At 52.8% G+C, this 26300-nt stretch overlaps 1 protein-coding gene across 4 annotated transcripts in view; it reads right to left on the bottom strand.

The window, feature by feature from the left end:
• Nucleotides 1–17170: 17170 nt before the first annotated feature.
• WIPI2 (WD repeat domain, phosphoinositide interacting 2) overlaps nucleotides 17171–26300 on the bottom strand; it is a 34661-nt gene continuing 25531 nt past the window's right edge. For 2 of the 4 annotated variants that reach the window (XM_045541248.1, XM_045541246.1), the window contains 5 exons: nucleotides 23975–24082; nucleotides 22894–23058; nucleotides 22143–22250; nucleotides 21144–21301; nucleotides 19548–20246 (listed from right to left, as the gene is read on the bottom strand). In XM_045541248.1, coding sequence (XP_045397204.1) covers nucleotides 20134–20246; nucleotides 21144–21301; nucleotides 22143–22250; nucleotides 22894–23058; nucleotides 23975–24082 — 652 coding nt within the window. In that variant the 3' untranslated portion in view covers nucleotides 19548–20133. Of the gene's footprint in view, nucleotides 20247–21143; nucleotides 21302–22142; nucleotides 22251–22893; nucleotides 23059–23974; nucleotides 24083–26300 lie in introns of all 4 variants that reach the window. The other 2 variants (XM_045541247.1, XM_045541249.1) reach the window with 2 other exon arrangements.

Raw genomic sequence — 26300 nt, 5'->3', positions numbered from 1 at the left:
AGGTTTGGAGTCTGAGTTGAAGCCGAATTGGTGCCCTGCAGCCGTGAGACGTGGTCAGTAGGGACAACAATGAAATGCCCGGGGAATCGCGTCACTAGGGCAAATTCGACCCATGCGGGGCCATTGCCAGCCGCTCAGCGCTTCTTGGTGAGGCCGGATGGACCCCGTGGCCTTCACCTCCCGAGAGCGGACGTGCGTGTTGGCTTCTTCGCTGAAGTGAACGGCTCTGGCTGGAACATTCCAGTGCTACGTAGGAGCATCTCCCACCAGCTCTGGAGAGCCGATTGTTACATTTTCAGGAAAATTTGTGAGATGGTTGTTGAACCCAGCCATTATTAAAAATTAAAGGAAATAGGCCGGGCCCGGTGGCTCACACCTGTAATTCTAGCACTCTGGGAGGCCGAGGTGGGAGGATCGCTTGAGCTCAGGAGTTCAAGACCAAGCTCAACAAGAGCAAGATGCTGTCTGTACCACAAATAGGAAGAAAGTAGCCAGGCAACTAAAAATAGAAAAAATTAGCTGGGTGTGGTGGCGCGTGCCTGTAGTCCAGCTACTTGGGAGGCCAAGGTGGGAGGATCATTTGAGTCCAGGAGTTTGAGGTTGCTGTGATCCACGGCACTCTAGCCCGGGCAACAGAGAGAGACTCTGTCTCAAAAAAAAAAAAAAATTAAAAGGTAGTGCACACTCAAAACTCATCACCTCCTACTTATCCTACTGGTGTGGATACTCTTGGGTTATGAATGTCACCCGTATCTGCAGGTAGAAATTCCGTCTAATGGTGCTGCTGTAGTTCTCTTCCCAACTCTGAAACTCTGAGGCCAACCATGTCCTGTTGGCATCTGGAAATCGCCCCTGGTGGGAACATTTACATCCCGGACAACACTACACCTCAGGGCCTTTCCCACCTGAGAGCCCGTGGTTATCTGCACATTGCTGTTTGTCCCCCACGTCTGGAGTGTCCTGCAGTCCTCCCCTCTGAGGGTCTCCCAAACACACCCAACTCCCCATCTCCTGACTCCAGTCTGGGTCACCTCTTGGTCACCTCTCTGGACAGCTGCAGCGGCCTTCTTCCTGGCCTCTGGCCTCTCTGGTCTGCCCCCTTCCCCGCACAGCGTCCAGGGCACCTCTCCCAGCACAGCGCCGATCCTGCCGCCCCCGCACCAAATCCTCCCATGGCTCCCACCTTCTCTCGGGACAAACCCAAGCTCCAAGCTCCTATGAGGCTGGTCATGCCAGTATCACCCGCCTCATTGTTCACCCCCCAGATGTTGCCAAATGGACACGGCCCAGCAGAACCACCCTAAGCCCAGGTTAGGGGCCCCCTGCCCAAGGCCCCCTTCTGGTCCTCCTCGGAATGCTGAATTCCCTGTCCATGCGGTCCTGAGGCCCCACCAGGGCCTGTGTGGAGTTTTCTCCTGAGGCCCACGTGGCTGGTGTGTGCAGCCCTAGACCAAGGGGGCCAAGGAGGAGTGTGTGTTTGCGGAGAAGGACAAGAGCTTGGATGTGCTGTCTGGGGTGTCCATACACATGCACAAGTGACATCTCGCTGTCTGGCAGGGATGGGAAGGAAGGTGGGGGTGGGCTGGGGTTGGCCAGGGCCAGTGACTAGAGGTAAGAGGTTGCCAGGGATGCCACCTGCCACCAGCCAGTCCTGGCAGGGAACTCAGTTCACTCCTGGCCTTCCAGGTTGTTAGAAAGGGAGGAGACAGAACGTATTAGTTGAATAGTTTGCGTGATTTTTAATTCTTAACTGTGCCATGTGGGCCTTTTGTGGTTTCACCCTAACCTAGGCCTTGCAAATTTAGGGGTGGGCCTGACCCTAAGTTCCTAAGTTCCAAACTCTGTATCTTGGCTCTTTTGTCAGCCAAGAATACCTGTCCCCTTGGAACCTTTCAGAACTGTTGTGGTCATTATAATTATGGGCTGTGAGCCCAACGAGGTGGGGACGGGTTTCAAGGCTGAAGATCCTGAGGGGGCTGCTCCCAGTCCAGGAGGAGCATGGCGCTGGCGAAAGGTGGCTGTTTTGTTTCTGGAAGGAGCTTATCTTGGCTGAATTCTCCTAATCCTCTTGCAGGATTAAGGAAACTCAATGCACGTCCTAGTGATAATGCCCTTTAAGGATTTAATAGGCTTTAGGCTTTCCAAGAGAAAGCCTTGGATGAGGAATTTGAAGAACTTATTTCACCTCCAGACTTTGCTCCTGACTCACTGGGTGACCTTGATCCGTGGCTGTTTCTCTACCTGTAAAGAAAAGGGGTTAGTGGTGGCCAGTGGGCCCTGAACTGCTGCGTGTCAGAGGGGGAGGGCTGTGGTTGCTACCATGCATGTCAGATTTTGTTCATAGCACCTCTTAACTCAGGAAGATAGGATCGAGCTACTGCAGCCACCTGTCTGCTGTGTGCCCAGCACCTACGTGCAGAAGGAAGTTCAGAAAGACACACAGAACAAGAGATGGAGAGAGAGGCAGAGCCCTGGCAGCATTATTTGTGACCCTGGATCCAGCCTTACCTGACACTTACTCCGTGAGGCAGTAAGTTCCCTTTTTAGCATAAAGCTGTTTGTGGGGTATTTCTGGGGCTTGGGACTGGAGGGGTGTGGGTGCACCCATAATTCCAGGTGGAGGAATCTACAGATTTCATCAGATTCTCAAAGTCCATCCATCACCCTCTCCATGTAGCTGGCTTCACCCTCGGAGCTGCAGTCACCCTGTCACAAACTCACCAAGCAGGAGAGCTGCCCTCTCTCCCCCATGTTTGCATAGCAAAGCTCAGGGAAAGCTTTGATTGGCCCTGCAAGGGTCACGTGGCCACTGCTGAGCCAATCACCAGGCTCAGGTTGGAATATCACAGTCAGCTGGCCAGTCAGGTGCCCACCACTGTAGCTGGGTGAGAGGATGTAGATTGCATGGTGGGGTGGGGGTCCTGCAGCAGGAGGACAAGCAGCACATGCCCTCTGCAGTGACTGTTCCATCCGCCAGTGTCGGCACTGTGATTGGCAGAACTTGTGATCCATGTGCATAACGGGGGTTTCATTTAGTGGGGTGATCAGGGATGGCTCCTGAAGAGGTGACCTTTGGGCTGAGATGAGATGGTGGAAGCCAGGAAAGCAGGGACCAGGAGGTGGGAATGAGAGGGGTACGGTGGGGTAGGGCCTGGATCAGGGCTTGGGGAGCTTCCTGGGTCACAAACCCAGCTCAGAGGAGTTTAGACCCTAAGGGGAGTTTATTAGCTCATGTAGCCAAATGGGGGCTAGGGCCAGGGTGAGGCTGGAACCAGGGACAAGGAAGCCCAGGGGCCCTCTCTGTCTCTGGTCTCTGGCCTCCCACAATTCCTGGCTGACAGCCTCCCTCCTCCACCCCCTAGGAGGGCCTGAGCCCTCTCTCCTGGTTCCACTGTGAAAAAAATCCCAGGGGAGAATTCTGATTGGCCCAGCTTGGGTCACATGGTTGCCAGGGCTGGGAGGGTGGGGCATTCAGGACAGCTGCGAGGGCCGGGGAGGAAGGGTTCTTCCCAGGAAAGGGGTGTTTGTCTAGAACATGGAGGGCACTGGCTTGCAGAGTGACAGAGGGTCACACTGCAGCATCTAGAATGTTCTTCAGAGGGAGGAGAGAGTGTGAAGTTTAGGGAGAAAAGGATCCCAAGAGTTAAGTGGGAAACAGCACTTCTAGTCTATTCTTGTCCCTTTGATCCTTATCAGTATTGTCAATTCCATGACAACGGGGAGCTGAGCTTAAGTCGCAAGTGATTTTTGTGAGCAACAGAGTTTGTATTTTTATCACTCTGACTCCTCCCCAATGATTGCTTTCCCAAGGTCAGGCAGGGTGTACCCCAGGATCTATGGTGTGCGCAGGGTAGGAGGGAGCCCCAGTGGCCTTGGGACACCTGGTGGCGGCACCGACAGGCTGCTGGGCTCTGCTCTGCGACTTTATCCCTGCAGCGGGCGCTGCCCTGTCTGGCTCCCACCCCCCGAAGGACATTTGCGAGCAAATTGCGGCTTTGTAGTGCAGAGCGCACCAGCCTCAGTTTCACTTGCAACCGTAATCTTCAGCCTGAGAGGCCACACACAGCGACACACAGTGATTCACACGCACTGACACACACACGCAAATCATAGACACATACAAACACCCCGAAGCACTGTCACACACAGAAACGCACATACGCTCCGACACACACGTAGATGCACAATAGACACACATGTGCGTTCGTGAAACACACACACTCAGACATCAACACACACAGACACAGACACACACAGACACGCACAGAGATTCAGACGTGGACGGGCAGAGACATACAAGGAAACTTACAAATGCATCACACAGACCTACACACCCAGACACACATACACAAAGACACCTGCACACACACACACACACACACACACACACTCACACACACACACACACGGGCTCACGCAGACACACACACACCGTCGCTCAGTGCTCCGCTGGGTAATATTTAACAACCAGCTTTCTGATTTGCAGCAGTTGCCAGTTTCTATGGTGTAAATGTTCCCACCACGACCGGTTTCAAACTACTATCAATGGAAAAGAAGCCAAACTCTGCAAAATAATTTCAAGAGGTTTACTCTGAGCCAAATTTGAGGACCATGACCTGGAGCCACGCCCAAGAAGCCTTGAGCAAACGGACTCCCTGTGGCTGGGTTACAGTTTGGTTTTATACATTTCAGGGAGACAGGGGCTACAGTGGAAGTCATAAATCAATACGTGGGAGGTGTACATTGGTTTGGCCAAAAAAAGCGGGCTGTCTGGAAGGACGGGGTGCTTACAGGTTATAGGTGGGTTTAAAGATTCTTTGACTTATAATTGGTTAAAGACATGAAGTTTTGTCTAAAGGCTTGGAATGTTTTAAGATAAGGAGGTCTGTAAACCAGAGACAAGCCACCTGGACGCGTGCTGTGTAAATTGAGGACCTGCAGGTTTATCTTGCGCAGCCTTAGGCCTGTGAATGGGTCACAAAGGATGTCTCCAAGAAGGGAGGGGGCATGATGAGGCATGTCTGATCTTCCTCCTTGTGGCAGGCAATTTAGTTTTAGGGTATCCCCTTGGCCAGGAGGGAGTCCATTCAGCCAGCCGGTGGTCGGTGGGGGGAGCCTTAAGATTTTACTTTAGTTCACACTACCATTGTGATGTCCCTGAACGTGGAGTGGGAAGCGCGCTCTGCTGTGTGTCTTTGATTACATTTCTCAACCTCTCTGAGCCTCAGATTTCTTGTCAAATGGCAGAATCCCACTAGCGCTGTTGGCAGGACCAGTGGGCATCTGGAAGGGCCCCACGGGGGCCACAGGGTGGTTCCTCCTCCTGCCTGGGCAGGAAGAGCCAGCGCACTGGGACCGTCTGCACGTCCAGCAGTCCAGGGCCCAGGCTGGCACAGATGTCTGCTCAGCCACCTGTGGCACATGTCAGAGAGCCAGGGCCACACCCATGTGTGCCCGCCAGCCCCTCAAGGCTTGGGCTGTGGGTCTCCGCTGCTCTTGCTCTTGAGCAGGACAAGGGGCACGTCCACTGGTGCAGTTTGGGGCCGGGGCAGCCTCTGCCGCCTTGTCCTGTGCACTCCCCAGATTTGTGCCCCAGCTCTGCGTGGCTGGCTCTGCCTGGAGGGTCCACTGGCCCTCCCCGTTCTCAGACATCAAAGCCATCTCATCACCTCATCCCTCCTGCTGGGAGTGGCCCTTGTCACCCACCCGTGCCCCGCAGCAGGCCTGTGGTGCTTGTTGCTGAAACCACGGGGATTTCAGTCTAGGTCCAATTGCTCATCGCACAAAGATCCAGTTACTGAGACAGCAAGGACACGACAGAGCATTGAGCAGGCTCGGAGTGCGGCCAGGGACGCGGGGAGGGCTGTGGAGTGGCCCACCAGCCAGAGGGCTGGGCATGGTGGGTCTGAACCAAGGGGAGCACCGTTGCAGGGCCTTGCTTCTGGGTGGGGGCTCACCAGGTTCTCAGAGAAAGCAAAGCTGTTAGAACAAAAGTTGTTTTTTGTTGTTGTTTGTTTTGTTTTGTTTTTTTTTTTTTTTTAGATAGAGTCTCACTCTGTCACCCAGGCTGGAGTGCAGTGGCGTCATCATAGCTCACTGCAGCCTCAAACTCCTGGGCTCCAGCGATCTTCCTGCCTCAGCCTCCCACGTGGCTGTGACTACAGCCACACAGCACCTAGCTAATTTTTCTATTTTTAGTAGAGACAGGGCCTCGCTCTTGCTCAGGCTCGTCTCCAGCTCTTGAGCTCAAGCGATCCTCCTACCTCAGCCTCCCAAAGTGTTAGGATTACGGGGGTGAGCCACTGTGCCTGGCCCAAGATATTTTTTATAAAAGGAGTTTTCCCATCACCAATGCAAACCTGCTGAAGAGCTCAGATACGCTCCATGGTTTTTTGTTATATTTGTGTGTGTCTATTTCTGGGCTCTCTATTCTGTTCCATTGATTTATCTGTCTTTTCTTTCACCAACACCACACTTTTTATTTTTAAGAGATGAGGTCTCTGTCACCCAGACTGGAGTGCACTGGCGTCATCATAGCTCACTGCAGCCTCGAACTCCTGGGTTCAAGTGATCCTCCCACCTCAGCCTCCTGAGTAGCTGGGACTACAGGGGCACGACACCACAGCTGGCTATTTTTAAAATTTTTTGTAGAGACAGGGTTCTTGCTATGTGGCCCAGGCTGATCTTGAACTCCCAGCCTCAAGCGATCCACCCACCTCAACCTCCCAGAGTGCTGGGATTACAGACGTGAGCTACTGCGCCCGGCCAAACAGGGTAAATCTTTTCTTTTGTTCTTGTTTCTTTTATATGCCTCTGGAAAATTTTGTAATTATTCACTTGTTTAACAAATATTTCCCAAGCAGCTCCAGACATTGTAGCCCTTTTTCATACACACCCTACTCATTTCGTTCAATTAATTCCTCAGTGTCTTCTACCTCTGCTGCCATCGTGAATGATTTGCTGTGACTACCGTGGGGCTTCCCCACACCACTGCATTTTCTAACTAATCATTGCTGGCGGGTAGAAAACTATGGATCTGTGAATATTACCTTCATGACCAGACACCTGCTTGAACTTTCTCATTCGTTCTCTTAGTTTCCTGTGGGGTTTCCAGGTAGATAGTCATGTAATCTGCAAATAATCATCATTCTGCCTCCTCGCTTCCAATATTTTTTGTTTTGTGTTTAATGGTGGTAAAATATACACGACATAACATTGACCATTGTAGCCATTTTTAAGTGTAGAATGCAGTGGGCACAATTTGCAATGTGGTGCAACCATCTGGTCACAGAGGTTTTTCATCATTCCGAACAGAAACTCTGTTCCCATTATGCAATCACTCCCCCCAACCCTGGTAAGCACCCAAGCTCCCCGGAGGTGGCAAACACCCTGAGCCTTCTTCAGGGGTGGTGGCCGGAGCCACTTTGTCCCTTTCCACTGGGCAGCTCTTGAGCGATTGGTGTGTTGAGCTCTCTCTCTTCCTGCACCTCAAACAGACGTCCTTCATCAGGTCAAGTCTCTCCTGGTATGAACGTGACCAAGCTGGGGCCCCGGTCTGGGGTCTACACTGCAGGCCACGGCACCGTAACCCCATTGTACTGTTCTGCCTGTGAATTTCTCACGCTTGGGAATTCGCCCTTCTTCCTTCTGAGCTCAGCTGTGCGTTTGCATTTATAGCCGTGGGATCTGTGTCCACCGGGTTCACTCCTGTTGCTGAAACTCTCCACGTTTTTCCTCAGCATCCCACGGAGCCTCGTGGCGGTAGGGTTTCCATTTACAGAGCAGAAATCACGGTGCCCGCCTCCCCCAGACAGGAGCTGAGGCTGAAGGCTGGGGGCCTCGCTTCTGAAAAGTGGGTGCTGAATCTATCCACTGACCGGTTCAAACATAAAGTCAGGCGACTACTTAATAGGAGTTGAGGGCTGAATGGGAATTTTAAATGACTACTAGGTGAATCACACCTTCTCTTAACCGGCCTGTTTCTTTCCTGGGTTTTATTTTAAGCACTTTGTGCTGCTATGGAGAACCTTTGTTCATAGCTCTTTTGCAGCCAAGCTCTCCCCCGGCTTATGCAAATACGAATCCCCCAGAAGGCAGCCCCCACACCGACTGTGACAGTGACAGTGAATTCCACAGTCGGTGCTGGGTGTCCCCACCGTCAGAGGACGCAGGCCCGGGGGTCAGGGTGGGCTGGGAGGCACGAAGCCCCTCCTGTGGTATAGCCACTGCCCACCCAGCCCCTCCACCAGCTCTTTGAGCCGAGTTGACGCACTCCTTTGGACAAAAGAGTGCTTTTCTTGCTTTTTAAATATCTGAATATATCAAAGATGCTCTGTGTAGCACAGGATTGGGGAGGGTGTGAATCCACCCAGACGCTCACGTGTCGCAGGTGGAAGTGAAACTGGAACAATCCGAGCAGCCTCCGACGATGGCTCCATCCAGCCCAGCCCTTCCTGTGGCCGAGTCTATTTCTCTTTCCCCTAAACCAGTCCTGACCTCCTGACTTGTTTTGGCCAAGAGCATGAAGTCGTGGTGACGCTGTGCCAGATCTGGGCCTAGTTTTTAGGAGACCTGGCAGCTTTCGCTGTCACTCTTTGGAAAGGAGCCGCCATGGACGGAGTCTGACTGCCGGACGCCTCCATGCTGCAAGGAAGCCCAAGCAGCCACGTGGAGGGGGAGACGCCTGGGCACCCGCGGCCATTCAAGCCTGGTGGGTAGAGAACATCGTTCTTTTTTGGACCCAGTGGAGGGCAGCTGGGTCCAGCCAGATTGCAGGGTCGTGAGAAATAATAAATTGCTGTTTTGAACCAAGTTTTGGGGGTGATTTGTTTAGGCAGCAGTAAATCTCTGGAATAGCGATTTGGAAAACAGGTGGACTGACCCTAGAGGCGCCGGGCACAGAAGGGCACACGGGCTGTCGGATCACATTCCTGTAAAGCACAAAGCCCCTCCTCAGGGGCCCTGCAGCCCAGAGCACGGGACCCGTGGGGCCACCTGCCCGGGCACGGTTCACTGATGGTGACAAGGGCCCCACGTGGGCAGCAGGGCAGGGGCTCCGGCTGAGCTTGGTTTTCTCTGCAGTTCAGAGCGAGGTCTGGATTCACGGTGGCTGAGCTCACAGGCCTTCCTGTGACAAGCCGGCAGGCGGCCAGCGGGCTCCCAGGAGGCCCTGCTAGGTGGCGCTTGAGTGAATGACAAATGAGGGAGGACTGTTTTTATTGGTCCTGCCTGGGGCCTTACAGAATGTGAACTGACTCTACCGCAGCCTGCCCAGGAGGGTCCTGGACCTGGAGCAGCTGTCGTCATTGCTGCCTTGGCCACTGCCGCCCCAGAGGCCTCAGTGTGGCCCCTCAAGGGCCCCAGGCCACCAGGAGCTGCGTGACCGGTCACCAGAGCGGCCTCAGTCTCCTTGTGGAAGCTCTGCAGAGCCAGCAGATGGGGGCCCGCCCTGTTCCAGGACAACCCTCCCCCAGGGGGACCAACGCCCAGTCCTTCCCTTTACTCCTCTTTGAAAAATGGCTTTATTGAGATACAATTCACCTTCCCTACAATTCCTCCATTTAAAGCATACGATTCAATGGCTTTTATATTTATTATTTATTTGCAATTCAGTGATTTTTAGTACATTCAGAGCTGTGCATCCATCACCACAGTCAATTTGAGAACATTTTCCTCACCCCTTAAAGAAACCCAGTACCCTTTAGCTGTCACCCCTGCCACCCCCCACCCTGGCAACCACCGATCTAGTTCCCGTCTCAATGGATCTGCCGATCCGGGACATGTCACACTGGTGGGCCATGCAGTGCGTGTTCTTTGTGTCTGCGTCTTTCGCTGAGCGCTACGTTCCCAGATCGTCCCTGGGGCAGCAGGTGCCACTGTCCACTCCTCCTCGTGGCTGAGTAACATCCCGCTGCGTGGCCGGGTCCACTCACCTGTCGGTGGCATGTCTTTACTCTGCCTGTCCACACTCCTCCAGCTGCCCGGGGCACCTAGGAGCTGGCCTAGAACGTGTCCTCGTGAGCGACTTAGGCTGAGCTTGACTTTCCTAAGTCCTTTTTGACATTTTCCTATTGAGCCTAAGAAGGCTCAGGTGTCCTGCCGGGGACATTATTAATATTTATAGCAGAAATGGGCAATGAAGGCAGAGGGAGTGTAGGTGAGAATTCGTGGGGCGCTGCCTGGCAGGGCCATGGGCCATCTTCCATGATCTTGCTTTTCACATTTCAGGTCGCACTGAGCCCGGGCTGGTGACGACTAGGACAGAGGTATAATCGTCATCACCACTTAATAAAGTACCACAGAGTCTGTCTCTGTAGTCACCACCCTGCGTAGTCGGCCGTCCCTGCTGAACAGACACCGAGGTGCACAGGTAGTGAGGGGGAAGGGTGACAGGGCCAGACCCAGGTGCCCGGGTCCCCACGTCCCACACGGCCACTCACGGTGGACCCTCCACACCCAGCCGCACCCTTCGGTTCCTACGGACAGTTGGTCTCGTTGTTCACCGTAGTTACGTCCTAAAAAGCCACCGCCAAAACTGGGTTGACAAATACTGAGCCCTTGCTCTTGGGGGAGGTACAGGGTTAGGTTCCGTTCGAGTCTCTGGTGACAACAATCTCGTCAGTTTCCCAATATGTAACCTTGCCTTATGTGTGTTTCTGTTTGAAGACACCTTATTTAATCTGTGCCGTTGACTCGTTTGCATTGAACTGGCGGCCAGTGGCGCTGTGAGCCCCGCCCGGATGAGGCCTGTCGCATAGGCGCACCTTCTCCATGAGGCACGTCACAGCCTGGCTGTGGCTGGGGACACCGACAGCTCTCAGCACCGTGCCCGGAGAAGTCACCGACAGCAGGCACAGTAACTCGGACACGTGCTCACAGTGTGAGCTGAAACAGGGAGGCCGAGCGTCGCCTGTTCACCCTCAGCCGGGACCGAGCGTGTCAGGCAGCTCCGACGTTTCAGTGCTCAGAGCTTGTTTGCAAGTGACCGTGAACGCACCGGGAATGCTGACCTGGCGGGTACACCTGAACCTTAGCAAGCAGGTGAATTCACACTGAATGAGGACAGATCAGACTTCCCCCAGGACAGGGTTTCTCAATGCCGACCCTGGACATTTGGGGGCCGTCCCTGGCCTCTCCCCCAGCTGTGACAACCACTGTCTCCAGGCATTGCCAGATGTCCCCTGGGGGACCGGTAGCAGGAATCACCCCCCCCCGGCCCCAAATTGGAGAAGCAGAGCCCCAGGAACCTCGCTGTCTGAAAGGGTGTGAAGTCCCTACACTGGTGAGGAAGAACTGAGTTTAGGACAGAAAGAAGCACCAAGTTTACACAGCAGCAGGAAATAGAGGTGCTGGGCTGAGGCCAAACGCCTCTAACTGTTTACTGGGCAGGCTGGGGAGGGCAGGGGGAGGTTTATGATCGTAGCCCACGTAGCAGAGGACGGCTGAGAAACTGCTGCCTTTGTCCTCTTTCTTAACAGCCGGAGACCGCTGCAGCCGTCTCTCCTTGCAGAGGTGCGGAAAGCTCGTGCCTCGGCCCAGGAACCCTTCAAGGCTGTTTAAACAAACTCAGAAAACCTTCTTCTGTCCTAGGTAGTGAAGCTAAAATGACAGTTGATCAGACTGTTCACCTTCCTCCCCGCTCTCCTGGAGACTCCTGTCCCCTTTGGAAGGTGCGTTGACAGCTCTGGCAAAGGTTGATGAGGATTTACGTGTCCTGTTAGCGGAGCTAACATCTCTGTAGGAGATATTTCCACGTCACTAACCTTAGGGACAGAGTACAAGCTGCTCTAAGTGGCTGCCAGTTAGAAATTTATTTTCCTGTTAGCCCGTTGGTAAGACTGTCCTTTCACTGTCCCCTGGCCAGCCCCGACCCCTTCTCGCGAAGAGCTTCTGGAGTCCTTTGCTAAACTGTCTTGGGAGCTGCCCTTGAACTTTCAGACAGTTTCACACCCAGAAGCGCCTGAGTTCCTGATATTGGTGCCGTCTTTGCCACCTCCCTGGCCTGCTGTTGCAGCGGCAGGCGGTGTATTCAGAGTTGCCGACTGACGACAGAGGACCGGCCCTGTCGGAGGTGGGGCGCCCCCGATGACTGGGCTATTTGATCACAGCGAAGCTGCAGGGCGCGCAGGGCACCCTGGGGGAGAAAGTGCCCCCAAAGCCAATGTCTGCAACAGGGAAGGTGTCGGCCCAAACAGAAGAGACAGAAATTGTCGGGTTCCCTGGGAGATGACTGTCCTCAAAATATGGCAAACAACCACGATCAAAGAGGAGGGGAGAGATTTGATCATTATATGTTATATGCTTATATCAAAATATAACATGTACTCCATGAATATGCACAATTATTATGTATCAATAAAAAACTAAAAAAAAAAAAAAAGAGGAGGGGAGAGCGCTAGATATGGCCGGGCTTTGAGAGGCAGCGAGAAAAGTCAGTTCAGAGTTTGCACGAACAAACTGAGTTACGCAGCTCTGCGTGGCAGATTATAGGCATTTTCTAGAAAACGCAGAGGAAATGATAGTTCGCGGTCACATTCTAAACACGTCCTCTGGGATGGTGTGGCTGTGTCTGCACAACTTGACGAGAAACCTTTTATTTCTTCTTTCACCCTTTCTCAGGTTCTAGCAAATATTTGTGGATTATAAATAAAGTTTCCTGCACCCAAGGAAATTGCAGAGTGGACCGTGAAGGGCAGGAGGGGGCCGAGGGACAAACCACAGGCGGCACGGCTGGCTGTCTCAAGTCTACGGCCTTGAGCTTGGAGTCACAGCAGACAGCCAGGGGCGACAGACAATCTGACCTGTCCTCCCTTGTCTGAATGGCTGCGACAGGCACACTGTGGTTTCCTTTCTGGGTGGTGTGTGCAGGACGCCGGTGGGCAGGTGAGCTGTGAGCTTCCGGGGCCGTCTACGGCGGGGAGCCTTGAACGGGGTGAGATGCCCTGTTCCAAGGTCACCCTCTCCCCTCAACTCCCCCCGGACGGAGAGGCGCCCTCAGAAACAAACGCTTGGAGCCACTTGGGGTGACAACACGCGAAGCGGGTGCCATTGCGGGAGGGAAGCATCCAGTCTGCGTGTGAGGAAACAACCGCTTTGCCGTTTTCCTACGGGGAATCCTTTCCGACTGCTGCGTTGGCAAAGCTCCCGGGGCCTGACTGCCCTGCCGCGAGGACGCCAGTCAGCCCAGGGCACCCCATGTCCCAACCCAGCCGGCCCCACCGGCATCGTCAAGACCCGATCACCTGGTGGCCGTGAGGAAAACAGCCCCCACTTTGACAGAGCTCAGAGCTGTCCCCGAGCACGGGTGCCCCCAGGTCTGGTGATGGTTTCTCTGTGTTGGTAAGTGACCCTCAGGGACCACCAGGGCAGAGGGCAGAGGGAGGGCACCTGGCCTGCCCCACATCCTGGTCCTGCCCACAGTTCCTGGCTCCTTCGCCTGCAGGGCTCTGACGATCACCCACCTTGAATTCCAAGGAAGAATTTGTAGCTGCAGCATAATTACAGAATTAGATTTTTCTATTTTCAAAGACATCATTAGCATTTTTAATTTAGAAACGAGCGCAGCTCCTGTGGCACATGCTGCCATCATATGTGGAGGAGCGCGGGCAGGAGAGAGCTGGGGGGTCAGGGAGACCCTGCCCGCAGCAGGACACAGACCCTGGAGCTCAGAACCAGCAAGTCAATAAAACCTCTGAGGTCCCCTTGGAAGACAGCAACCAAGGGTGACACAGTGACAAAGCCCCGATGTGGCCCTATCCTCAGCCACCCATGGTGCCTGAGGCTGGTCCTCCCGCTGCTTTACACACGGTGACCCGTCCTTTCAAAGGAGCATGTCTGGTGACGATGCCGACACGCCCTGGCACTCCTGCCACACACACTCCGCCCCCACCAGGCCACACATGCACAAGACAAGCCTGGGAAAGCCACTGAGCTCCGGGACACCAGAGTGGCAGCGACCGGGAATTAATACAAGCGGGAAGTGAGTGCTCCAACAGGCAACTGCTGTTCGCGGCCTACGTCATGACTCTGTGTCACTGCGAACTGCAGAGAATAAGGGACAGCAGGAAAAATCCTCCAAGGGCTCCCTTTAAACTCTACTTTACTCACCGGCTTGTTTTAGGGCTCTGCGCTCTCTGGAAAGCTGGTTTGCACAGGACATCTCAAGGGCATCACTTCAGTGATGGGGCTGGAGTTTATCATATTCTCTACTTAATATGCACTTCGCCTTGTCGCACCCAGTTCCTTAATCCCCCGCAGCGTCAGCTCCGCAATGCGCAAATGAGCCAATTCCCCAACCGGGGTCCTGCAGGCTGAACTCTCCCACGTACGTCCGGGGCTCAGGCACAGACTCGGCGCTGGGTGGACCAGGGGAGGGTCGAGAGTGACAGGCACTCCGAGGACCCCCTGGAGGGAGGAAACAGGCGGCTCACGGCCACCACGGCTCTGCTCTCCGGGTCACCCAGCCTTCACAGGCCCTTGAGGGAAACACTTGGCTGTTACAACTCAGAGCATCTTTATGTTGACCCACCAAAAAAACAGATACAGCAGGAAAAAGCTACTTTAGTGACAGCAACCGAAACCAGCATGCTCAAGAATTATGGCGTCTCGTGTGTCCCCGAGGGACGACATGCTGTGTCGGCACCTCCTTAGACAGGACGGTGGCTTCGAGAAGCACGGAGGGAACAGGCCGGCCTGGACGGTTGGCTTCAAAGACTCCATGCCACCTGCGAGCAGCTCACCGGCTAATGCCACTCAGGGCCTCACTTAGGAGGGCGGGACGGCAACAGACGTTGTTCGGCTTTGATGTAGAAGCATAAACTCTCCAAGCCACGGGGAACTTGGGATGGAGCAGTTCAGCGAGGAGAGGGATGTGCTTCTAAAGGCAGCTGCCAAACCAGCACATTTACAGCCGCACTGTAATCAGAGCACAGTCCCTCGAGTGCAGGCAGAGCAAGTTCTTCCTGCCCCAGCCCCGGGCCAGCCACTCCGGCCAGCAAACCACCCGCCACAGGGACGCCCAGAGGACTCACCCGCCTAATCCTACCCATCCTGTGATACTCAGGTTGCCATGATCTTTTGCGTAAGGCCAAGAATCCTAGTAGAAAGAATTGTAAAGTCTGTTTCACGAAAGACAAGAGTCAATTCCGGATGAAAATCTTTGTAAGATTTTAGTCGGGCTTCAGGATTCCGGTGTTTTTGATATGATATTCTAGGTAGCATTCAGTGCAATATGGTACCAAGTAGCTGCGTAGCCCGTGAGCAGGCAATGAATCAATGAAGACAAAAACAGAACACAGGTGGTTTTTTTTTTTCTTTTATAAATAGAAATGGGAACTTGCTATGTCGCCCAGGCTGGGGAGCGATGGTGTGATCGCAGCTCGCTGCAGCCTCCAACTCCCAGGCTCAGGCGATCCTCCTGCCTCAGCATGTGCTGCCCCACCCAGTAGGTTTTAATTTAACACAGCTATGACATGCTGGAGGCGGTGGGCTTCCCGGCAGGTTTGGGGGATCGTGCCCAGGCAGCGAGCTTCCCCGTGTTCATGTGCACTCTGCCTCTTCCCAGCAGGCACCAGCAGCACCTGAGTGGCTTCCCCTGCAAGGGAACCGGGAAGAGGCAGATGGAAATTGTGACTCAGGGGCCGGGTGCGGTGGCTCACGCCTGTGATCCTTGCATTCTGAGAGGCCGAGGCGGGCGGATTGTTTGAGCTCAGGAGTTCGAGACCAGCCTGAGCAAGAGCGAGACCCCATCTCTACTAAAAAAACTGAAAAAAATTAGCTGAACAACTAAAAATACATACAGAAATATTAGCCGGGCATGGTGGCACATGCCTGTAGTCCCAGCTACTCGGGAGGCTGAGGCAGGAGGATCGCTTGAGCCCAGGAGTTTGAGGTTGCTGTGAGCTAGGCTGACGCCACCGCACTCTAGCCTGGGCAACAGAGTAAGACTCTGTCTCAAAAACAAACAAACAAACAAACAAGAAACTGTGACTCAGTAAAGAATGAAACAATACAGGGGCAAGGAATCAAAACAGTCCCTTTACATTCTGAACTTTAATTTTTCCACATTAGAGACTTTCTTTGCCAGGTGCTAGGGAGAGATGAGAGGAGCTGGTCATGCTTCAAAATCAGGGTTTTTTTGTGCTGCACGGAATCCACAGAAGGAGAAGGTCCGAGGCTGGGTGGAGCTGAGACACACGTCACAACAGCCATCTGCCAGCGGACAGCGTCACCACGTAGCTGCTGTAAGAAACAAGTTACTCACACAAAAAGGATTCCGCTCAAGCATCTTCCCAAACAGAATCCCAGTGGCCTCGGCACGCTTCCTGTGTACACTTGACACCACACAACTAAGACCAAGTCTTCAGCCTGCCTTGAGTTTCGTCATTAAGTACGTTTGTAAAGTCATGTGTCTGGGTTTCAGCTCTGCTAGTGTCATGGGCACATTTGAAACAAGTGATTTGGTCACTCCCTGCATGCACAGGTAGGGTCCATAAGGGTTTAGGGCAGGGACAGGGACAAACAAGCCAAGTGTGTCCTTTACTCATCTTCAGGGCGATGCCATTAGGAAGCCATGAGTGACAGTGGGAGCAGCAGGAATGCACTTTGTGTCACCCACTGTCCCATTTTCCTTTGCTGGGCCGTGACCGCAGCATTCCTGGTCTCTTCTATACCTGGCCCACTGCTGGCCGTGGAGAAGACAAGAACATTCTTTCTCTTCTCTCCTCCCCAAACGAAACTGTGAGGACAAAGAGTCACCAAACGCTGCCTCGGTGGGGTGAGGCCACCATGTGGCAGGGCCAGGCTGCTCCAGAAGCTGAGGGGGCAGCGGGCTCGTCCCAGCCTGGCCCAGGAGGGGATTTGCCCTGGGATGAGCATGGCGGCCCCAGGGCCCTGCCGACTCTGACCCGGAGGTGACAGCAGCTCAGCATTGGCCATGGTGCTTGGCTTGCAAGTTTGGCAAATCGCCCCAGACCACCACCTTCACGCCTGACTCACACCATCTGCACATGACTCTTGGTGTTAGGGAATAGGAAAGGCAGGGACAAGTGACCCATGTGTGACCCGAGATATGAACTATATTTCTCACACTTACTGTCACCTTCTTTTATACCCAGCTTTGTACTCAGGAACCAGAACTAAACAAAAGACCATGCGTTTCATTACAGACCAGTTTCTGTTTTAGCATTTATTGGGTGCCCACCACCGGCCAGGCCCTGAGCCAGGCGCTGCAGGACAGATGCTCACATTATAACCTCACAACAACCCTGTGAGGTGGGGGACGATTCCTACTCGACAGTCCAGAGAACCGCGGCCCCCAGGTCACCCGCTGCTCACTGCGAGTCAGTGGCAGAAACAGGGACAGAATTCAGTTTGTTTTTTTAAGAGGTGGGGTCTTGCCACATTGCCCAGGCTGGCCTTGAACTCCTCCAGGGAGAAGGGAGGCTCCTCCACAGCCCCTGTCATGGCTGGGATGACAGGCGCACGTCACCACACCCCGCTGAGTTTAGTTCTTTTTCACTCCAGCTTCAATCCAGCTCTTGGTTTCAACGTTTTAGAAACTATAAAAAGGTTTGGTCCCGATCCAGAGCCCATTCAGTAAATTTCCAGGTTTTGTTTTCCTATCTCCCACCCCCATGATCTTTCTTGAAGTTTGGAAAAATATATAATTAAAAAATTCATCTTGGTGTATCGTTTGGAGTTCAGCAAATCAGTACACGTGTTGTTTGGTTCAGAGTCCCTTCTTGTCTCGGCTCCTGGCCCGGCAGTAAGAGTCCTAGAGACCCCCTCATGGCTTCCCTCTCTCTGTCTCCCTGTGGCTCCCTCAGGCCCCAGGCCTGCAGGCCACGCTCCGACTGGTTCAAGCACAGAGGGAGTGCTTGTGGCAATGAAATAGGCAAAAGAAAAATCCTCACAAGATGCTTAGCAAACACACATAAATCCTTTTTGTTTTCCTCAACCGAGAGCCCTTAGAACTCCCTCTCTGGGCCCACAGGTTAGGCCTGACCTGGGCAAAAGGGCTTCCCGTGGTCTGGGCGGGAAAGCACCTGCCCAGCCGTGCTGGGGCCACCAAGGGGCCACCCTCCCTAACTGCCCCATCTCAAAGTGCAGGCAACCAAGGCAGAATGAAGGAATCAAATTCTCAACATCTTCTAGAACTGCCAATCCCAAAGAAAGACAAAAGAAACCTGGCAAAGTAGATTTGAGTCCCCAAACCACAAGTGTGAAAGTCAACAAGAAAGGCACCAAAACTAATAACATGTAACACAGAACTCGAAGTGCAGCCAGCCCTCCTCTTTGGTTGTCAGGAAACCCTAGCTCGGGGTTCCAAATCGATCGCATACACTTTCGACAATTTTTTCCCCACTAACACTCACTCTGGCCAAACAAGCCTCCTCAGAGATGGCATCCACGGCTACCTTCTAAAGACAGAGAGGACCCTCTGGGTCCTGTGCCACCAGCCTCTGGTGCAGTCAAGGCTGCGTCCTGCCATGCCCCCAATTTTTTGGAAAAGGAGCAGCCTGGCTGGCACGTGCCACTGCATCAGACGACATCACTAGCATCCCACTTGCAGAGGGGCCAGGACAGACAGAAGGGATTTTAAGTTCACTGGCCCCGCCTCTCACGTCTGCCTGGTGGCCACACACTCTGCCTACATGCCAGCTCCTCCCGAGATGTCCCCGCAGTCCGAGGACCCGAGACACCCTCGTGTTTAGGTCTACTGTGCAGCCACTAGACCCGCCCAGGAACGGGAACATCACAGCCACGAAAGCCAAGCTGACAACTCCCCGGGGAAGCTACTCAGCTGCTATGGCCCGAAAACAGGCATCTCTCATCCTTCCTCTGTTCAAAACCCGAGAACCTGAAAAGGCAGGGCCAAGACAGTATTTCTGCCTCTTTACTTCCCTCCTTAACTTTCACCACTCCAAAGACTCTAAAATGACCTTTCACGCCACTAACTCCACTTAAATGCCCTCAAAACTTTAACTGCTATACGTCTTGGTTTGGAATGCAGAGTTTGAGGTATTTGAGGTTGTTTTAATTCTGTAAAAATGAAAAGGGAAGCTAGGCAAATACTGAAACTTGCGACCACAATCTCTCATCACTTTGCCGAACAAGTTTTCTAAGATTAAAATAGAAAAGGCACATGTCCCCTGGCCCCGCTAGCAGTTGCTACCATTCCCGACACAGGGAAGAAGAGCCCCTGCTGGACAGCAGAGCTCAGGGGGAGGACGATTCAGATACCCTTCACATTTGAATTCTGTGCTTTCTCGGGCGTAAGAGTAGCTACAAACGTTCCTCTTAAACAACAATAATAAAAAAAAAAATCACACAGTTATTCCGTAAGAGTAAAGTAGAAGAACAGATAATTTAATTATACAAATGAAATCACTTTCCTTTGCTTCAAGGAGTCCAAGTAATCTTTCAAGTTCACCTGCTGTCAGAATGAAAGGTTTTTAATATCAGAAACAACCTCTCTCTCTTTCCAACACCCCTAGGGAAAACGAGATCAGAAACAAAAGTCCACCACGGAAGAAATCCCAGAATAATCCAATTTGGAAAGAATTTAATTAACAAAATAAAACGGAGGAGAATGGTCCAGTGGGGCTCTGGGGAAAGAGGACCCCTGTCTGCAGCCGATGTCTGCCTGGCACACCGGTGAGCCCCTGGCGGGCAACCCTTGGACCTGTCACTGCAGAACCTGCCCTGACAACCAGAACCACTCTGCACCACGCCACGGTTTCCTCACGCACACTGGTCACTATGTACAGATAACAAAAACCAAACAATTGCAGTTTGTTATGAAGTGGCTTCTAGCTCTCCTATGCTGGCTTGGCACATTCATGCATGCAAAGCAAGGAGGTTTTGAGGGCTTCACCAAACAGTTAAATTTTGGCAAAAAGAGAGAACAAACAAAAATCTAAAATTCATAAGCAGGATTAAAAGCCACTGAAGTGAAAACGATGTATTTTCTCAACAGAATGGAGGAGTTAGACTACCACTACAATCTTTTTTTTTTAATAGTCTCTGCCATCCTCTCCCCAATTCAGGTCAAAGTTCATAGCAGCAATGCACAAAGTCCTCTGTCAAAAGCCAGTGTTCTCTGCTTCCAGGGTCAGAGGTCATAGGTCAGGTTCAGTCAGTCCGAAGGATCATGGGAGGGTGCTCGCTGTCCTCGTCCAGGCGCAGGGCGCTGGCCTCATCCTCCAGACAAGCCCCGCCCACGGCACCCAGGTCATCTGTGTAGGCTGCAAAGAGACGACGAGTCATCCTGTGAGGGCTGGGACACGCTACGAATCCCAGTGACACAGGCAGTAACCGGACTTTGGGGACAATAGTCTATGTTTATAAATTGCAGCCCACATTAAGACATTCTGAATTTTAATTGCTTTTATGACTAACAAGGTCTTTGCAGCCTTAGGCAGCTCAGGATGAAGTCATTTATTTTCTAAAATTCATAAATGTCAGAATGCTACCTGCACAGTAAACAGGCTTCCTAATGGACGGGCTGCAAACTCTCTTTAGTGAACAGGCAGCGTGAAAGTCATTCTCAAACTGGTTACACAGGACACTCAAGAATAATGCAGCGAGACAGTCAGTGCTTCCCTGAACTGCAAGTGCCATGTCATTGAGAAGGAGTAAGGGGAACACGCAGGATTTCCGCTGGAGCTCAATGTGATTATTCTGAGAGGCGGTTGGTAGGGAGGGGGTGGCCCCACGTCTGGGTGCAGACGGATCAGCTTCCGCAGCTCAGGGAGCCCCGTGGCCTCGTGCAGGCTGCGGCCCTCGTGCCCCGAGGGGGCCCTGGCACCGAGGGGTGCGTTCAGTATAGATCTGCTGCACGAAGAGCAGGTGGGAGGGAAGACCCGCGCCAAATGCCTGGCAGTGCTTTTTAAGGGATTATTTTAGCTGAGAGGTGGCAAGTCAGGCCTCAATTCATGTGAAAAGTAACCTGAGCCATCATGACCATTTTTTCTTCAAAAATGAAGAAAATGAACTCAGTCTTCAAAGGCCTTGGAAACCCCAGTTGCAAAAACCTGCCTGTCCCCAGAACCATCACTTCCTTTTCCCGGGGAAAAGTGGGAGGGGCAGCTCCAGGGAAAGCAAAACCAGGGCACCCTATGGGAGGTGGCGGCTTTAATTACCTTCGAGGTTTGTGTCATGCCCCTTACCAAGTCTTGTCGGAGACGAAGGCACATAAGTACCTTTTGCTACAGCTGTGCTGTATGTCTGAGTTACTAAGGGGCAGTCGTGAGAGGCGGAGTCTAAGATTTCACTGGCCGTCTCCATACTGCCATCCAACCTGGAGGAAGGAGAAAAAAACAAAAACAAGACCCAGTGTTTCCGGAGAGGCCAGCCATGAGCACAATCACAGTGCCATGTCTGCAGCAGCACAGGCAACGGGGCCCGCCAGACAGGACCCTGAGTGTTCCTAACACTGTGGCTACTTTATAATAATCTCCTCATGCATCTGTTTACATTTTTTTTTTTTTTTTGAGACAGGGTCCTACTCTGTTACCCAAGCTGGAGTGCAGTGGCATCATCATAGCTCACTGCAGCCTCCACTCCTGGGCTCAAGCCATCCTCCTGCTGCAGCCTCCTGAGTAGCTGCAACTACAGGTACACGCCACCCCACCCCGCTAATTTTTCCAATTTTTCATAGAGGCAGGGTCTTGCTGTTGCTCAGGCTGGTTGTGAACTCCAGGGCTCAAGTGATCCTCCCGCCTCAGCCTCCCAAGTGCTGGGATTACAGGCATGAGCCACCGCACGTGGCCTGTTCGTATTTTTACATGAAGATTTTCACATGGAAAGTCTGATGAAGAAAGTCCCACCTGGTGAGGCACTTTTCTTCCATTTTTAAGATGGAAGATCATAAATAGAATTCACTATTGAAAAAAAATCACTTCCCACTTCCACCCAGATTGTAAAAGTACCAAGGCGGGGGTGAGGGGGAGCAGAGCTGGCTTTATCTGGGGATGTGAAGCTCAGCACAAGGCCAGGCAAGCTGGGATCCGCTCCCTTATGTCATGGGCTTGCAAGGAAATGCAATACACACGTCACGGTGCCCAAACAACTGCCTGACGGGTGGCTGGGAGGAGCTCGGAGGAGACGCAGGGAGAAGGGGGGCCCGGTGTCAGACTCACCGGTGCTGCTTCATGAGGGCACACTCGCCCCCCTCCTGGGGGTCCAGGTTGTACATGTACAGGTACCCGTCGGCGGCCCCCACCAGCAGCCGGGGGATCTTCTGAATTCTAGTGAGAATGAAAAGCAACAAAATGGCAGACCACAACTTTCACACAACTATCTTCTTAAAGTAGCAGCCGCACCTTGAGCAGGGCTAGAGAGACCGCTCCCCCCTAAAATGAGCACTAATTTAGGGTCATGAGTTTGACACGTCGTCTACATCTAAGAGCACAAAGACCACGTGCACCGCTGCGCTACCAGGGGCTCACACGTCAAGGCCAAGGATGTACTTGGTGTGAACAAGCACCGGGTCCTAGAGGAGAACAGGGAAGAACAGGATGGTTTTGTGGTTTCTCTGACCAAGGGGAGGTGGTTTCACAGAACTTTTTCTACTATGCTAGTCCAATAACAAAGGTGGAAAAAATGTTTGTAAGATTCATGGAATCACAAAGTTACACTCTCACTGAATTTTTTTTTCTTCTATGACAGCATACGGCCAGATATCACTAAATTTTTCAAGATAATATTTTCCTACACAGCGACACTTCAGACAATCCCAATGAAGTCCCTAAGATATCACGTGCATTTGGAAGCTGTACTCGGGACCACAAACTGTTGTCTCTGTGCTCTGTGACAAGCCACCCCGACTCAGCATGTCATCTGGACGTACACAGGGCAGAGGGGAAGGAGGGGGCACCCGTCTCTACTCACGTGGCCAGCGCACAGATGTTTTTGTGGCCGCAGAAAGGCAAGCGGACTGTGGCAAAGGCTCTGCCCTGGTTGAACATTTCTGTCACTTGAGAAGGCAGGTAGCTGGTGGACGCCATGAGCATCTTGCCGAAGTACCCGGTCCAGGTGGTGGGTTCCTCCAGGGGTCTAGAAGGAAACGTGCCAGACACGTGAAGCTGGACTCTGCCCTGTGAGCGTCACCACGTGCCACCCCCACACAGACAAACAGCTCTGGAACCTGAGGCGAGATCCTCCACATTTCACAGGAAGAAACAGGGTTGGTGAGGACACAGTGCCGCCCAGGGCCCCAGGGCGCCATGGAGCAGCCTCGGAAAGGGTCGGAGGACGGCCGGGGACGGGGAGAGGCCGGATCCTCCTGGCTCCTCTGGGGGTACATTATGGCAGGTCACCAGGCCCTCCCCCACAGTGAACGTGAGAACATCTAGGGCCTAAGTCGTCACCACTGCCAGATCTTCCTAGCAGGAAGTCTCCAAGAACCTTGAGTACAAACCCCAAATTGTTCTCTACCCTTGGCCCATTTCTATTGTTGGTCACCTTTGTATGTTTTGTTACCATGAATACTCCTTTGAGTAAAGCACAATATAAACTGTACTGATCCTAGTGCGTGCTCTTCTTAAAATTAAGGAGAGAAAGACAGACGACCCCATTCACTGCACATATTCACTGCAGTAATACACAGTTTAAACCAACTGCTTTGAAAGCGGAACCGGCCCCATCTCTGTGCTCACCGACGGGCAGGTGAGAGACCCGGCGCTCATTCCAGAGGGCAGTCTATGCTTTTGTTTTCAAGGGAAGTGTGAAAAGGGGATGTTTGTGCTGATTGAAAGATGTCCATCTGGACCCTTCACGCTACACTGTGCTGACGGGTGGGGACAACGTCTCACTGCCCAGCTTGGCTTTGGCAGCACTGGGACGACCTACCAGGGTCTCCACTGGCAAACGCCACAGAGCAGAACAGTTGTCTGCTTATGTTTTCACCCAGTTCGTAAGTGGGAACCAAGTGTTCTGTACTTTTTTAAACAAATGGATCTTTGCAACTCACTTTTCCTTCACAGTCTCAAGTTTGAAGATGTGCACAGTCTCGGTGTTGCTGGACGCGGACAGGAACATGCCGTCCATGCTGAAGGCCAGCGAGCAGATGCTCACACACCTGCGGGGACAGCGCGCGTGAGAGGCCTGCGCTTCTGTCGTCACCTGTGAACACTGGTGACACAACTAGTAACATCTCTCCAGGGATTTTTAACTGAAGTGACCAAGAAGAAAAGCTCTCATCACAGGCGTACGTGGGTCTCTGATACTTTTTATCACTCCCCAGCTATCTTCTCACAAATTTTCTTGAGAGGAAAATGTTGGAAAGGTAATATCAAGTAGGAGCAGTTCTTTAATATATCCTTAAACAGCCAATTTTCTTCGCCAATGCAAATAACAAAGGCAATCAGGATTCTGTTAATCCATTTTCTGCTGAATTAGGATGGACCTACAGCCCTAAGGCTAGTGAATGAAAATCCAATCATTTAAATTTAAATTACAGCAATTCTCACCAAGTCAGAGGGTAAATCAGTAACCTTGATAAAGTTCAAGAATAAAACTTCCAACGTGCTAAGTCTCTACAGTGTATCTTTTTTTTTTTTTTTTTTTTTGAGACAGCATCTTGTTCTGTCACCCAGGCTGGAATACAGTGGCATCATCACAGCTCACTGCAGCCTCCAATCCTGGGCTCAAGCGATCCTCCTGCCTCGGCTGTCCAAAGTGCTAGGATTATAGGTGTGAACCACTGCGTCCAGCCTAGCGTATATTAAAAAAAATCACTGTAGGCCGGGCACAGTGGCTCACGCCTGTAATCCTAGCACTCTGGGAGGCCGAGGCGGGTAGATCGCTCGAGGTCAGGAGTTCGAGACCAGCCTGAGCGAGAGTGAGACCCCGTCTCTACTAAAAATAGAAAGAAATTATCTAGCCAACTAAAATATATATGGAAAAAATTAGCCGGGCATGGTGGCGCATGCCTGTAGTCCCAGCTACTTGGGAGGCTGAGGCAGTAGGATCGCGTAAGCCCAGGAGTTTGAGGTTGCTGTGAGCTAGGCTGATGCCACGGCACTCACTCTAGCCCGGGCAACAAAGCAACACTCTGTCTCAAAAAAAAAAAAAAAAAAAAAAAAAAAAAAAAAATCACTGTAAAAATCCCAAAGCCAATACAGAAATGTGAATTTCCTCATAGCCCTAAAAATACAGAGACTTTTAGCCCTGTCCATTCACTCTTCAGTAGACATTTACTGAGTGTTTACAGGCGTTGCACTTGAGCTCCGGGGATAAACTGGGCAGGAATGGTTCCTGCCCTAAGGAGGCACAGTGCTCGGTGTCCGTGTGGGGACGCAGCTATCACATCTGCTATGAGCAAAGGCGTCCTGAGAAGTGTGAGTGGAGGGTCAGGGATGGCCTGAGGGAGATGCTGGACTCGGACTCAAAGGGTTTAGAGAAGCTGGCCAGGCCACCAGACACATGTCCCAAGCACAGGGCACAGCTCGTGCACCCCCCCAGTGAAGAGAAGAGACGTGTTCTTCTGAGAACTGAACGTGCAGCACGGCTGCAACGGCAAACAGCAGGGACGGCGAAATAAAACAAGGCTGGAAAGAAAGGCCAGGTGCCGGAAGGCCTGTGAAGCATGCGGGGGGTCTGGAGTGAGCCCCGCACGCAGCAGGAGGGCAGTACGAGACGTCAGGTGGGGTGTGATCTCATTGTATTTACGTCATCAAAGATCAGCCTGGGTTTGCACTGAAGAACGGCCTGCCTGCATGAAGACGGGGAGGGCGCGAGGTCGGATGGTGATGTGAGCGGGGAGGGGAGTGCACAGGGAGAATCAGAGACACGATCGGCATCAACTGCATGCACAGATGGGAGGAGGGAAGCAAGGCCGGGTCCCTCTGGCCTGGGCACAGGGGAGGTGGCCAGTGGTGACACTGACCAACCAGAGGAAAGTGAGGGCGATGCGTGCGAGGATGGGGGCACGTGACAGCCTGGTGGTCTGAGGTGCCCAGTGTCCAGTGGGAAGGAGAACCACGGGTCCACACCAGGAGAGAAGCTGGGGCGAGACAGCTAGGCTTGGAGTCAGCAGCACACACGGCACACGAGGTTAGGAGGGGTAGGGGTGAGGCGAGGCTCCAGGGCGGACCAGATGCAGGAGGAGGGAGCTGAGCAGGAGCAGCAAGGGAAACCAGGGCACAGTGACCAGAGGGGCTGCGGCATTTTGGGACACAGAGGCAGGTCTGCAGTGAAGAGCGACAGCGAGAGAGTCCCCGAGAAGTTTGAGGCAGTGGGGTGGGGGGCGGTGGAGGCGCTACAAGGTACTGAACACACACTTCCTGAGCCAAGCC

The sequence above is a fragment of the Lemur catta genome, chromosome 2 (assembly GCF_020740605.2).
Source record: "Lemur catta isolate mLemCat1 chromosome 2, mLemCat1.pri, whole genome shotgun sequence".
Classification (NCBI taxonomy): Eukaryota; Metazoa; Chordata; class Mammalia; order Primates; family Lemuridae; genus Lemur; species Lemur catta.
This window is presented reverse-complemented; position numbering and strand designations above follow the sequence as displayed.